The 11743-nt window shown below is 33.7% G+C and overlaps 2 protein-coding genes and 1 pseudogene across 2 annotated transcripts; all 3 read right to left on the bottom strand.

The window, feature by feature from the left end:
* Positions 1–1847: 1847 nt before the first annotated feature.
* Positions 1848–3515, bottom strand: LOC116343663 (annotated as a pseudogene).
* Positions 3516–7413: 3898 nt separating this feature from the next.
* Positions 7414–9354, bottom strand: LOC116343604 (probable cytochrome P450 6d5). The gene is made up of 2 exons (XM_031771779.1): positions 8103–9354; positions 7414–8019 (listed from the first exon to the last, which is right to left on the bottom strand). Exons 1-2 carry the CDS (start codon positions 9238–9240, stop codon positions 7592–7594), a joined length of 1566 nt encoding a protein of 521 aa, XP_031627639.1. The 5' UTR covers positions 9241–9354; the 3' UTR covers positions 7414–7591.
* A 558-nt stretch (positions 9355–9912) lies between these two features.
* LOC116343867 (probable cytochrome P450 6d5) lies at positions 9913–11743 on the bottom strand. The gene is made up of 2 exons (XM_031772149.1): positions 10513–11743; positions 9913–10427 (listed from the first exon to the last, which is right to left on the bottom strand). Exons 1-2 carry the CDS (start codon positions 11648–11650, stop codon positions 10003–10005), a joined length of 1563 nt encoding a protein of 520 aa, XP_031628009.1. The 5' UTR covers positions 11651–11743; the 3' UTR covers positions 9913–10002.

The raw sequence follows: 11743 nt of genomic DNA, 5'->3' as shown, positions 1-11743 counted from the left end.
AAAAAAAAAAAAAAAAAAAAAAACGATTTTATCGTCATTTGCTAGAGAATTTGGAGTTGAAAAATTCTTTCGTTTTGCTAGGGATTTTCGCCAAAAAAGTGACTTCCAAAAAAAAAAAAAAAAAAAAAAAAACGATTTTTGTGTCATTTCGTACAAATTGTTGACATCGTCAGGGACCCCCCATGGATTTTTCCAGGAACCCCCTACAGAATTTTGCCATCACCCCCCCCTAAAAAATTTTACGTCATCATCTATGATGAACCATCTTTACATTTTATTAGTTTTAAAAATTGCGACTCGTCCATCCATTACACGGAAACTGAAGGTTTCTCTTTTCTTTTTACAAAAATGTAATAAATGAAAGAAAAAATTATGGCAAAATTGCGTAGGGGGTGCCTGGAAAAATCCATGGGGGGAAAATCCATAGTTTTTCATTTCTGCCGTTTCCACATTACAGAGTAGAGATTCGAGAGTTGAAAAGTGTGCTACTAGGGGCAGAGCAGTACTAGAATAATAATTTTTGTTTAAAATAATTCTATGTTGTGAGTAGTAATCCATATTAATCCATAGTAATACACACTGACGTAAACTCTAACAGCAGTGTAATGTTGTTTCATGTGTACGTTATGTATGACATTTGCTAGGCATGAAGCCATCGCCGTATATTTCTAATGAGACATTTTATTGTTGAAAATTGGAAAATAACGAATTTAATTTAATAAATATCGAATAAATTGTTTCAATCTGCAATATACGACGATCGGTTTATTCCTAACAAATGTAATACATAACGTACACATGAAACAACATTACACTGCTGTTAGAGTTTACGTCAGTGTGTATTACTATGGATTAATATGGATTACTACTCACAACATAGAATTACTTTAAACGAAAATTATTATTCTAGTACTGCTCTGCCCCTAGGTGTGCTATTAAGCAATTATATGACTAATGAAGTAAAATGTAAGTGATGCGAGATTATGTATCTGTATATTTATCAAACTCTACTGATTTACCAAATTATTTAAAAGAACCCGTGTACAAAAAAAGTGACTGACTATTTTGGGACAAACTGACTGACTGTTGACTGTAAAAACAAGCAACCTTAGTTAAATTTATTTAACTTCAATCAATTAAAGTAAGCTATGGTTGACTGCAACAGCTAACTTTAGTTGACAATAATCATAGTCACCCGATAGTCAAAACGTCCCAAAATAATCGCCTGACTGACTGAGTAACTATAGTCGATTGTTTTCCATACAAAATTTTAAAATTCATGAATATAGCTAACTATAGTCACTTACAGTCAATAGTAACTTAGTCACTTTTTTTCCACTCGGGAAGCCATACGAAAACCATAGATTCATTGCCTACAAACGATAAAAAATAAAATTCACATATAGTTGGCGCTGCATTCTATGCAAACTTGTTTTCCGTTGCAATGGACTAAGTGGAAGGTATACGATTATTACATAGAATGTAGCGCCAACTATACGTGAATTTTTTTATCATTTTAGTCAGTAGTCTTATCGTTTCTTTAAAACCTAGCGAACTGCCAACTAATTAATTGATACAATGGCTGCAGATATTCATAAAATGTCGATATACTTTTTCTGCAAAAGGACGTGCAACCTTTTTTCGTCGAAATCAATCTCCGAAATATCGCAAATTTTCTTTTTCTACAAAGTACTAATTTTCCATTTAATGCGACTTGAAATAGTATAAATAGTGAATTAAAATATATTTTCTTTGAAAAATAAATAAAACAATGAGGACAATTTTTAAATCCAACCATTTTTGCATCTTCACATTTTTCATTTACTGTTTTACATTAATTGTAGACATTACTCAGAACTTTCTCGTTTGATAACATGTAATTGAATGCGTTCAAGTGGTGTGAGCAAAAATGATCCGGGATCAAATTTGAGTTCACGATTCACAATTCCACTTTCCAGTTCAAATTTGAATTTATGTAACATTAAAACCAGTCCGATCTTTGTTTGGATCTTTCCCAGTCTTAACCCAATGCAATTTCGTGGCCCTTCACCAAACGGGAGATATGGTCGATTCACAAAATTCTTCCCCACTGAGTTTTCTTCATTGAACCGTTCGGGAATGAATTTGTCTGGATCTTCGTAGTACTTTTTATCACTTTGTAAAGCATAAATTGGTATAAATATTTCCGTGCCTTTTTCAATGCTGTTTATCTGTGCCAGGAATCTGATAGGTTTTCACACATGCGCGGGTGAGAACTCCCAACACAGGGTATTTTCGCAATGTTTCTATAACAACAAAAATATATCTCAAACATTATTTGTCTAAATTTCAAAGCAAAGTGTTCGTTTACCTTCTATACAAGCTTCCAAGAATTTCATATCCAAAAGAGAATCATAGGTAAGTTTTCCATCATGCTTCTTTAAAACGTGAGTGATTTCATTGTAAACGCGTTCTTGGATCGTTGGATTCTTGACAAGTTCGTATAAACAGAATGTAAGCGTTGTCGACGATGTCTCAAAACCTAATTCGAAAAAAGCATTTCAATTTTAATGATAGCAATTGTAAACTAATATCTTACCCGCCAGAAAAAATATGAAAGTCTGCGCTGCAATTTCGATAAGTGACATTTTCTTTTCCGCATCACCTTTAATCACTGTTTCCCACTCATCGTCCAAATGTACCGTGCCCGTGTTTCTTAATTGAATTAATAATTGGAAAATATCTTTGCGGCTCACATTATTTCGTTCGCGATATTCCAAATTCTGTTGAACAACCGACATGATAAAATGCTCAACTTCTGAATTCAATACTTTTATACGCAACAATCGAAGAATCGATGGCGCCACAAAGGCAAGTACATTTTTTAGATTTGGCTCCAAAAATTTGCGACCATATTTACGAAAATCATAATTTGGATTGGAAATTGTGTCGATATCGATGCCAAATGCAACCGATGCAATTACATTCGTTGTATGACTAGCTGATATTTCACGCACGTCCAACAATTCGCCAGTGTGCGATAGTTTCTCCAAGCAACTTTGCAATTTTGAACCGCATTCCACTACGGTTGTGAACATCGCTTTCAACTTACCCGATGTGAAGGCCGGAGTAAGTTTCGATCGCAGATCTTTCCATTTATGACCAGGTAATGTGAACAAATGATTTTGTATGGGATCATAATCGCTTTTTATTTCAACAATACGATCGGTGAAATGTGAAAAGTCTTTGATTAAAATCATACGAATTAGCTCGGGATCACGAACCAGCAATATTGGACGTAATAGAGTGTAAATTCCAATAAATGGCTCATCGGTTGCTTTGTACATATCTTGAACTGTAACCGCTATTGTTTTCTTTGGTGGAATCTTCAAGTGGCCAAGAAAGTAAGTGTAACCAAGTAGAGTTTTGAATCCTCGACGATCCCAATAGGAATAATTCCATTTTAGAAACAAATAAACTACCGTTAGTGCCACAAACAAGTGAGAAAAAACTATAAATTTCCAATTTTCAATCATTTTTAGTGACTTTTACTTCAATTCACTTTATCTTATCCGATTGAATAAAGACATCTAACTGTGGTCAAAATATCAATCGAAATCAATTGAACGCATGTAATCTTGTAATTGTAGTCTTGATATCGTATCTATTTTATTGCAAAAACAATAAAATACAGGCTCGAATCGAGGAACCGCGATTTATAAATCATTTTGTTCCATCGATTTTTTAACTCTTTTTTGTTATCACATTATCAGCAAAGTTCACATATTCTATGTACTTGCGTCTTGTAGTTGAACGATAAAAATCATCAATTCTTAATCGATTTTTAAAATAATATTCTTAATTTTAGAATATTATACGTAACCGATATATTTATTTTTGTCACAAAATACAAAATTTGCATATCTTTTCTTGGTCTATTAGTGTTTTTCAAACATAAATAGCAGATGTAGATAGAGAAATGATGAATAAATGTGTGAATAAATTATTCGATCTCATGTCTAGTCGTCAACCGCCGCATCAAGTGATTGAGAGTATTTATTTCCCATTTTAGAGACGCACGTGTCTGAATTTGCATCCAAATTTAAAATTAAAGTTTATAGAAACCAAGGTTCCGCAAGCAATATAAATGAGAATGAGCAGAAGATATATGTAGACTAGCGGCAGTCTTTATCGCCTGCATGAACGTTTCATTGAATTCACAGCGTCGAAATTACCGATATGTTGAACAGAATTGATATGTACCGCATTGCGTATGCCTACCTCTTATTTATTTTTTATTGCTTAATGTGAAACATAGTTTTATACATTAAGCTATGGAATAGTAAGATATATATATATATATATATATGTTTGTTCAGTGATTTTAGAGAAAACCAGAAAAGATAGAGAGTTCGGGTTTTCGGCATTCGATAGGGCATAAAAAACCCTCCAGACATGTTTTTTATTTTCCCCATAAGTGCTCCCCATTTAATTTTTTCATTCATGGACCCTCTTTTTTGGATACCACTTTGAAAAATATTTCGATTCCACTCACCATTTATTGAGTGGATAACGAATGGATTCGGGTGGAATAACGTTTCTCTGCAACTTTATTGGGTGGATAAAAGATGGAATAAATGAGTTTTACTCTAGTGTTAATTTGATTACTTTGGATCTAGATGAAACTTGTTGAAAAAAAGTTGGAGTCACCTGTCGCACCAAATTGTTTTAGATTCCTTATAAAATTACCTTTTGAATGGTATATAAATTATAGGGTTTACCAACTTTTTGAAGTGGCAGTGCATAGGTAGCCGTTGAGGCAATGTGAGGAAAATATTAGCAAAGTCAATTTTCAAGGTGTAATTAATTTTAAAAAAATTGTAACTCTTCACTCAAAAATTCAAAATATTAATAGTACGGTTCCACTTTTCACATTAAGCTCTACGGCCAAAAACTGGCAGTGTATTTATTTATTCACCGTCTGATCACAGACTGAATTTATCACAAAATTTGTACAATATCGTTCACAATGAAACACCACCCGATCGTATACCCAGCTACCAGCCTTTTCGACTTCGGAGTAGCAGATATCGATTGTGTTCACTGTTTTAATTTCTATAATCTATATAACACATAAAAATTCAGAGTTAAATAAAATGTCTTACATCCGTAAGATGAACTTTTCCGCACTGTGATCCACAACATGCATTTATTACAAATCTTTTACTCAAAGAATTCACGAGAAAACTGAATCTGACATTAGTTTTACGATACAAATAATTTTCGAAGCACTTTTCATACAAAAACTACTAAAAATAAGAATTTTTGTATCGCAACCATGCCTATATGATATCGTAATCATGTGAAAATTTGCAGAGGTTATTTTTTTCACAAAAAGTTAACATTCTGAAAGTTTGAAGAAATTTCAATGCATATTAAGGGTACTTCCCATACAAAATTTCGTTTTTGAGCGAAAAATCCAAAATTTTGTTCGGGAGGTACCCCTAATATACGTTGAAATGTCTTCAAACTCTCGGAATGACATTTTTGTGTGATAAAAATAACCTGTGCAAAGTTTCAGCTCATTACGATATCATACAGGCATGGCTTCCATGCATAAATTCAATTTTTTTGACATTTTTGTATGAAAAGTGTGTCGAAAATTATTTGTATCGCAAAACTAATGTCATATTCGGTTTTCTCGTACCCAAAAACCCCCAAGTACACTTTTTTGAGTGTTTAAGTATACATTCAATATCACTTTTGGAAGAAAAATTGAATTTTTCCCATGAAAATAAAGAAAAAAAGTGGTATTTTTAATTCAATTTTGGTGGATTTAATATAAAATCTACCAACAACGAATCAAAAGAGACTATCAGTTGAATAAGTTTTACCAATTGCTTCATTACATTCACCATATTCATGCGCTAGCGTCATCTGTGGTTTCGAAAAGTTGGTAAAACTTGTTCAACAAATAGTCACTTTTGAAAGATATGCCGCAGAGATGTCAAAAATGGTAAATTTAATTCCTTGTTGGTAGATTTTATATTAAATCTACCAAAATTGAATTAAAAATACCACATTTTTTCTTTCTGTGTGGATGGCCAGGGGCATCACACCAGACATGACACTTCACTCTGTCAACCAAAGTCGCTCAAAATCTAATGGTTTCTATTCCTCGGCACCCCCAATCATCCTGTGAAGTCAGATTTTGAATTAATTTTCTTGTTTGAAAGTTATCGTGTTAACAAATTTTTGCGTACAGCGTACAGGGTACCACGCACATACATTCGGACATCAAAAAAACGCTGGACTTGTGTTCCCTGGCTCCTAAAACACCCAGAAAACATGTTTTTTGAGGGTGTTAATTTTTCGACCGATTCCAATACTTTACCTTACACACTAGGTGTGTGCGGAAAAGTAATATTTCACCGATCAAATATCACATTTTCCAATTTGAAAATATTGTTTCTAAAGATGTGTCTTGATGCCGATTCTTATCTATACTGGTTGAAAACCTTTGATGAAGATGCAAAGTTACGACGAAGAATTAGGTTCGTCGGACATTGTAAATTGTTGTTGTTTTTTATAAATACGAATTTGATTTGATTTTTTATTACAATGTTTGTATTCTCCATGTAATCTTAATTAGTAGTTCCCCAAGCGCAGAAACGCTTCTACTGTTCAGTTATTATTAATCAGAACTGTTTAATCCCAATCTTTAAAAACAAATCAATACGTATATGGTAATTTATGGAAAGCAGAAACGGCGGATAAGATGAAATTGAAAGATTTCGACTTTACACGTGTCAAAAGCAATTTTGGCAAAACAGAATAGAGGCAACGAGAAAAAAACGTGCCGAAATTTGAAGGTCAATATACATACCTGTTGGATTGGCAATATATCATACAACAAATAGAATTTGGTTGAACCTATCTGTATTCTGTACGTACTGAAAGAGTAAAGAGATAAAAGTATGGGGGTAGAAAGAAATATTTTTTGATTTTTTTTTTAAATGAACTGCTGAGTTCAGCCAGATAAGATATTTCAGCTGTCTGAAAATGTCTCAGTACAACGTCTGCAATTTATTCATCATTAAACATATGGATTTACTTATCGTAAAACATATGGATTATCAATATTCCAGGCGTGTTCTGACGTCAACAGATTTAAATGTTGTCTACATCGTTTCGAAATTGGTTGATCAAAAAACTTGATTTCACTTCAAAGATTTTCTAATTGCTTTTTTCTATTATTTATCTATGCCATATAACATGAACGTTATATGATATTCTAATGCAAAATTTCAAGAGAAAAAAACTTAAAAAATTTCAATTTATCAGTTATGGTTGCTATGTCAGAATTTACTTTGACACATTTTTGTCGTTCCTGCTTTTTTACATCTATATTATTTCACTTATTTAATACCATAATTTGTTGGTATGCTGTCATGCTTCAGATGATGCATTAACTTTATTTTACTAAATTAATCATAATTAATCATTGTGTAGTTGCAGAGATTCATTATAACCAAACATTTAAAATTTACAAGAAATGTTAAAAAATATGCAAGGTTATTCTTGAATGTCTGACAGATCAAATTTATTGTGTTTATCGCTTAAAAACTTTAAGATGAATTCCATCAAGTGGAGCCATGAAGAAAAATTTCGGATCGAATTTCATTTCAGTGTTTTTATTGTGGAGATCGGACAATTCGAAGCGAAATTTTTTTAGCATCATAACGAGTCCGACTTTTGTTTGTAATAGCCCCAATTTAAGTCCGATGCAATTCCGCGGTCCTGCACCAAACGGAAGATATGGTCGATTAATCAAATTCTTCCCAACTGAATTTTCCTCATTGAATCGGTCCGGAATGAATTTTTCTGGTTCTTCGTAGTATTTTGCATCCATTCCGAGTCCAAGCACTGGAATATATAGTTGTACACCTTTTTTAATCACTTTATTAGTGCCGGGAATCTGATAGTCTTTTACACAAGAACGAGGCAAGAGTGATAACGAGGGATATTTCCGGAGCGTTTCTATGGTACATGTGACAAAGAATAAAATAGCAACGAATTAACTACAAATGAAAAAAAAGGAAACAGATCCGAAAAAAAAATACCATCAATGCAGGTGTCCAAATATTTTAACTCGGTAAGTGTTTCGTATGTCAAATGACCATCGTGCTTCCGTACAGCCGCGTCGATTTCATCGTGAACGCGTTGCTGAATATCTACATTTTTCGCCAATTCATACAAACAAAACGATAATGTGGTTGAAGATGTCTCAAAGCCAGCAATAAAGAAAAGGAATGCCTGTGCTGAGATTTCATCCAATGTAAACTTCATTTGATTTTCGCTCGATTTGATCACATCCCACTTATCGTCCGACTCATTTACGCTGCCTGTATTTCGTAACTGAATTAATAATTGAAAAATGTCTTTGCGGCTCACATTATTTTTTTCACGATATTCTACATTTTGGTAGGCAACCGATCGTATAAAATTCTCCACACTTGGTTGTGCCGTTTTCATTCCAATCGATTGCATTATTTTCGGCGAATTGAAAAATAATAGATGACGAATTACATTTATGATATTTGAGCTGAAAATTTCACGGCCACAAATTCGAAATTCATTATCCGGATTTTTGATTGCATCCACGTCCAAACCAAATCCCACCGATGCGGTAACATTTGTCGTAAAACAACTTGCAATTTCTCGTGCATTCAATACCTTCCCATTGTCGACTAAATTATTTAGATAATTTTCCAACTCTGAACCACAATTGAGCAGAGTTGAAAACATCGCTTTCATTTTGCCAGAGGTAAAAGCTGGTGTTAGCTTCGTTCGGAGGTTTTTCCACTTTTGTCCGGGTAGAGCGAATAAGTGACCTGACAATGGATCATTTTCTGTATTGCAATAAACGCCACGATCCGTAAAATGATTGAAATCTTTGATTAAAATCATACGAATTATCTCGGGATCACGTACCAATAATATTGGACGGAGAATGCTATAGATTCCAATGAATGGTTCACTTGTACTGTCATAGAGTCGCTTTACAAGGCTGCCGACAAATTCTTTGCGAAATATTATCTCTTGGAAATGTCCAAAAAGCATATTGTATCCGTCTAACGTTTTAAATCCATTTCGTTCCCAGTACGAATACGTTCGTTTTACCAATAAATACACCAATGCAAATGCACCAAATAAAACAGTCAAGACATCAATGGTCCAGGTATCAGTTAAAATAGCCATTTTTTCACAAACAATTACCACTGAATAACATCCAATTTATTCACAATCAAAGAGAATTTTTCCCATATAACCACCTCTTAACCACTTGAAATCATTTTACCTACTGTGTCGAAAGCGAACCGTTCCGTTCATATTTAACTGTCATATATTAAATACTATGACGTGTGACTTTTCGAGAACTTCCTCTGTTTCGCATCATCTTATACTTTAATTTTGATTCGTTGTTTTTTTTCAGTGTTACGGAAAAAATACATACATACTCTATTAGAATTATACAGCAATTTAATACCGATTCGTGAATCACGAATAGGCAGTATTACATATATTTTCGATAGATTTCATCACATATACAATATGTATAATATGTAAAACAGAATTTCAAAAAATCGTTTACACGACTACCCAAGCACTCAAATTGCACTGTTCGCTCTGACGAAAACACGAAATAGAATACGGAGCGAGATACGAAGAAATACAAGTGTGTACTGTGTGTCTGTGTACGCTTCTTGTCTAGCGTCTTATTCTTTTTTTTCTCTTTCATCTGTTTGCTATGATGCATTGCAGCCTTTGCCAAAATGTATGCAAACGGATATGGGGCCTTTAGAATTAAAATTTTTGTTCACTAAATTAATCGTAATTAATCAAATGTTTGAGAAAAAAAATACGGTTGTATAGTTGCAAAGATTTTTTATTACCAAAAATAAAAAATGAAAAATAATGTTAGAAAATATTTTGAATTTTACCACATCAAATTTATCGTGTTTATCGCTTAAAAACTTTTAGATGAATTCCATCAAGTGGAGCCATGAAGAAAAATTTCGGATCGAATTTCATGTCAGTGTTTTTATGCTGATCGGATAATTCGAAACGGAATTTTTTTAGCATCATAACGAGTCCGACTTTTATTTGTAATAGCCCCAATTTAAGTCCGATACAATTTCGCGGTCCTGCACCAAACGGAAGATATGGTCGATTAATCAAATTCTTTCCAACTGAATTTTCCTCATTGAATCGGTCCGGAATGAATTTTTCTGGTTCTTCGTAGAATTTTGCATCCATTTCGAGTCCAAGCACTGGAATAAATAGTTGTACACCTTTTTTAATCACTTTATTAGTGCCGGGAATCTGATAGTCTTTTACACAAGAACGAGGCAAGAGTGATAACGGGGGATATTTCCGGAGCGTTTCTATGGTACATGTGATAAAGAATAAAATAGCAACGAATTAATTACAAATGAAAAAAAAAGAAAACAGATCCGAAAAAAAAAATACCATCAATGCAGGTGTCCAAATATTTTAACTCGGTAAGTGTTTCGTATGTCAAATGACCATCGTGCTTCCGTACAGCCGCGTCGATTTCATCGTGAACGCGTTGCTGAATATCTACATTTTTCGCCAATTCATACAAACAAAACGATAATGTGGTTGAAGATGTCTCAAAGCCAGCAATAAAGAAAAGGTATGCATGTGCTGAGATTTCATCCAATGTAAACTTCATTTGATTTTCGTTTGATTTGATCACATCCCATTTATCGTCCGACTCATTTACGCTGCCTGTATTTCGTAACTGAATTAATAATTGAAAAATGTCTTTGCGGCTCACATTATTTTTTTCACGGTATTCTATATTTTGGTGGGCAACCGATCGTATAAAATTCTCCACGCTTGGTTGTGCCGTTTTCATTCCAATCGATTGCATTATTTTTGGCGAATTGATAAATAATAGATGACGAATTATATTCATGAGATTTGAGCTGAAAATTTCACGGCCACAAATTCGAAATTCATTATCCGGATTTTTGATTGCATCCACGTCCAAACCAAATCCCACTGATGCGGTAACATTTGTCGTAAAACAACTTGCAAGTTCTCGTGCATTCAATACCTTCCCATTGTCGACCAAATTATTTAGATGATTTTCCAACTCCGACCCACAATTGAGCAGAGTTGAAAACATCGCTTTCATTTTGCCAGATGTAAAGGCTGGTGTTAGCTTCGTTCGGAGGTTTTTCCACTTTTTGCCGGGTACAGAGAATAAGTGAACTGACAATGGATCATTTTCTTCATTGCAATAAATGCCACGATCCGTAAAATGATTGAAATCTTTGATTAAAATCGTACGAATTAGCTCGGAATCACGTATCAATAATATTGGACGGAGAATGCTATAGATTCCAATGAATGGTTCACTTGTACTGTTATACAATCGCTTTAAAAGGCTGCCGACAAATTCTTTGCGAAATATTAACCCTTGGAAATGTCCAAAAAGCATATTGTATCCGTCTAACGTTTTAAATCCATTTCGTTCCCAGTACGAATACGTTCGCTTGACCAATAAATACACCAATGCAAATGCACCAAATAAAACAGTTAAGACATCAATGGTCCAGGTATCAGTTAAAATAGCCATTTTTTCACAAACAATTACCACTGAATAACATCCAATTTATTCACAATCAAAGAGAACTTTTCCCATATAACCACCTCTTAACCACTTGAAATC

Source organism: Contarinia nasturtii, unplaced genomic scaffold (genome assembly GCF_009176525.2).
Source record: "Contarinia nasturtii isolate CC-2019 unplaced genomic scaffold, AAFC_CNas_1.1 Cnas_scaffold_1037, whole genome shotgun sequence".
In the NCBI taxonomy this organism is placed as follows: domain Eukaryota; kingdom Metazoa; phylum Arthropoda; class Insecta; order Diptera; family Cecidomyiidae; genus Contarinia; species Contarinia nasturtii.
Note: the sequence above shows the minus strand (reverse complement) of the source record. Positions and strands in the feature narration are given on the sequence as shown.